This window comes from Corapipo altera, unplaced genomic scaffold (assembly GCF_003945725.1).
Source record: "Corapipo altera isolate COAL_440 unplaced genomic scaffold, ASM394572v1 131878, whole genome shotgun sequence".
Taxonomy (NCBI): Eukaryota; Metazoa; Chordata; class Aves; order Passeriformes; family Pipridae; genus Corapipo; species Corapipo altera.
In genome coordinates, this window is record NW_020888007.1 from 1 (window position 1) to 3,338 (window position 3,338).

Genomic DNA, 3,338 nt, shown 5'->3' on the forward strand with positions numbered 1-3,338 from the left:
GGGATCCTGGAAGGGGTTTGGTTGGGGGAGCCTCTGCATTCCCACAGCCTCTGCATTCCCTCTGCCAAGCCCAGCTGAGCCCTCTGGAGCTCAGCAAAGCAACCATCAGGAGCTGGACTTTGAGGATCCTCGTGGGCCCCTTCCAACTCAGGATATTCCACGATTTAGTGACTCCTTAGATAAGAATTCCGTGTTCCCTCCTGCAGAACGGGGACTGGGCAGCAGAGAAGGTGATCGAAGTGCCCAGCAAGAAGGTGCAAGGATGGCTCCTCCCAGACATGCCTGGTTAGTAGGACCATGTTGGGAAAGAAATGGGGTGTTCTCCTCATCAGTTCCCTGGTCCAGAGCAGCTTTTGGCTTAATTTTGTCCTTAAATGGCAAAAAAAAGACCAAATTTGTGGGAGGGGTTCTGAGGTGACCGGTTGAGGTTGTGCTCTGCTCCCACGCTGCTCCAATGCTTGAGGTCACTTTCTCCAGAAGAATCCTTGGGAATTTGGGCCTGAGGGTGTCCAGGAATATACCCTGGGAATGCTGGTAGAGCCTGAACCTCCTTGGAGCAGGCCCTGGGCTTCCAGGGTGGGTTGTGACCCTCCTGCTCTCATGAGTTTGAGGTTCTGTGAGCAGAGCTTTGGCAGAGGGCAGGACTGGGGCTGCTTTGGTGTTGGTCTGACTGACTCAGCCCTGGAATTCCCTCCTGCAGGTCTCATCACCGACATCCTGATCTCCCTGGACGACAGGTTCCTGTATTTCAGCAACTGGCTGCACGGGGACGTGCGGCAGTACGACATCTCCGACCGCCGGCGGCCCCGGCTCGTGGGGCAGGTGAGGAAAAAAACCCCCCCTGCCCACCCTGGGAGTCAGCTCAGGAGGGGTGTCCTCCTTTTTCCAAGAGGAGAAACACCCCAGTTTGCTTTAGCCCCGTTCTCTGCCTGCTCTCTGCCTGTTCTCTGCCTGTTCTCCCCCCTCCCCTGCCCACAGGTCTTCCTGGGGGGCAGCATTGCCAGGGGGGGCCCTGTGACTGTGCTGGAGGACAAGGAGCTGCAGTGTCAGCCAGAGCCATTTGTCATCCAGGTCAGTGTTCCCAACTGATCCTAAGCCATTGGAAGATGCCCAATATTTAAAGGTAATTACAATATTTAAAGGTAATTGCACCTTGATGGCCCGGGCAGGTGCCACGTCTGGGCACGTCCGTGCCAGGGCCTCACCAGCCTCACAGGGAAGAATTTCTCCCTGATATCCAACCTAAATCTTCCCTTCTCAGCTTAAAAAAAGTCATGGAATCCTTAAGGTTGGCAAAGCCCTCTAAAGTTCAACCACTGACCTGACATTATTCCCACTGAGGGAGGTCTCAGGGTGTGGGAGAACTGAAGTTGGTCTTGATTAAAACCTGTTGGCCACCAAAGCTGGGCAGTGCTGGAACCACCACCCCTGGAAATGTTTGGGAAACGTGTGGATGTGGCACCTGGGCACGTGGTTCGGTGGTGTTGGGGGAACAGCTGGACTTGGTGATCTCAGAGGGCTTTTCCAACCTTAATCATTCCATGATTCCGTGAAAACAACTCCGGGAAGCTCCACATCCTTCACCCTTACCTTTTTACCTGGTTAATTGTGTGAATTAAGTGGAACTCACCTGGAATGACTCCAAGGCTCTTGTTCAGAAGGAAAAAGACTCCCAATAAAAACTGTTCCCTCCCCAGAGCCGTGGATTTGACATTCCTGCCTCGGGAATTTCGGATCTCTCCGAGCAGGGCTGTTTCCTTTCTCCTTGTGGCCACATTTCCTTTATTCAGCTTGGCTTGAGCACCTCGTTCTCCCCAAATTTCAGGGCAAGAAGGTTCCAGGTGGGCCTCAGATGCTGCAGCTGAGCTTGGATGGGAAGAGGTTGTACGTGACCAGCTCCCTGTACAGCGCCTGGGACAAACAGTTCTACCCCGACCTGCTCCGGTAAGGGGCCCTGGGCTCAATTATTAACCAATTAATGAGGCAATTAACCACACAGCCCCTTCTCCCACCGCCTGTTTGCTCGTGCCTTTTGCAGGGAGGGCTCTGTCATGCTGCAGATCGACGTGGACACCGAGAGGGGGGGGCTGGCGGTGAATCCAAACTTCCTGGTGGATTTTGGGAAGGAGCCGGACGGGCCGGCGCTGGCCCACGAGATGCGGTACCCGGGGGGGGACTGCACCTCGGACATCTGGCTGTGACCGTCCTCCTGGGGCTGCTTTATCCCCTTCCCAGAGCTTCCCAAACCTTCCCTTTATCACCAGGAGAATCAGGGCACCTAGAACTTGGGTCTAAATTCAGGTTTCTCTTTCTGAACTCCCATCTCATTCCTGTGTCCGTGCACCGATGCCATAAAAAATCAGCAATAAAATCACCCTTCAGCTCAGGGGGAGGGGCATTTTTTTTTGGTTTTTCTGGCATTTTGGCATTTTGTGTCTCAAAGGCCACAGCTGTGAGGTCACTGTCATTTGTCTGACAAATTCACATCTTTTTTGGGGGGGGATTCTGATGGAACTGTGATCCTGCCCTTGGAAAAGGCACCTGCTCTGCCTGTGGCCAGGGGAGGGCAGGCTGCACCTTCTCCATCAGAACTGCTCCAAGGACTGCCTCTTCCTCCACCTGGAATTTCAGGTCCCGCTTTTCCCCCCCCCCCCCCCCCCGAGCCACAAACTACCTGACAAGGATTTCATGTCCTCCTGACAAGGATTCCACATCCTCGGCAGCACCTGGAGAGCAGGAGGAGGATCTACAACTCCCACATTTCCCTCTGGATTTGGGGAAACTGGACTGTCCCTGGGAACTGGTCAAGCTGGAAGCAACATCCTGACATCCAGGAGCGAGGCAACCACTTCCCAAACACAAGGGATTGCCCTGGGCTGGCTCCCAAACCTGTTAAATTGCATCAAATGGAGAGAAATCCCATAAAAACGACGGGCTGGGAGAATCCACACCAGAAAAAGAACCAAGCAAAGGCAATTCCCACCAGAAACTTGCAGGAGGACAAAGAGGGTCCCTGCCCAACCAGGGTCCTGTCTTAGGGGTTTTCCCAAGGCTGATCTTCTCCCAGACCCCTGCTGGGGCTTGTTTTCCCTGCCCTCCACAGGAAAGGAGACACGAGAAGGCCCAGCTGATGCAACCAAGGGTTTTATTGGCGTTGAAAGCAGGACAAGAGCAAACCAGTGTCAGCAAACGGGCCCCTCTTCCCAACCCAGCACTGGCAGCTCCTCCAGCTGGGACACGGAGCCACTGGGATGGGAGCCAGGAGGGAAAAGCCCTTGGGAAGGGCCCGGCCGGAGGGGGGAACTGGGTGGAACCGGGCACTGCCCTTTGTGCCCAGG

General features: G+C 54.8%; 1 protein-coding gene across 1 annotated transcript; it reads left to right on the forward strand.

Annotated features, from left to right (window-relative positions):
* Nucleotides 1–179: 179 nt before the first annotated feature.
* LOC113941825 (methanethiol oxidase-like) lies at nucleotides 180–2,404 on the forward strand (the record flags this gene model as incomplete). The annotated part of the gene is made up of 5 exons (XM_027632966.1): nucleotides 180–285; nucleotides 701–822; nucleotides 979–1,071; nucleotides 1,826–1,944; nucleotides 2,039–2,404. Coding segments are annotated over 5 exons (603 nt in total), but the record flags the coding sequence as incomplete, so codon positions are not given.
* Nucleotides 2,405–3,338: the final 934 nt, after the last annotated feature.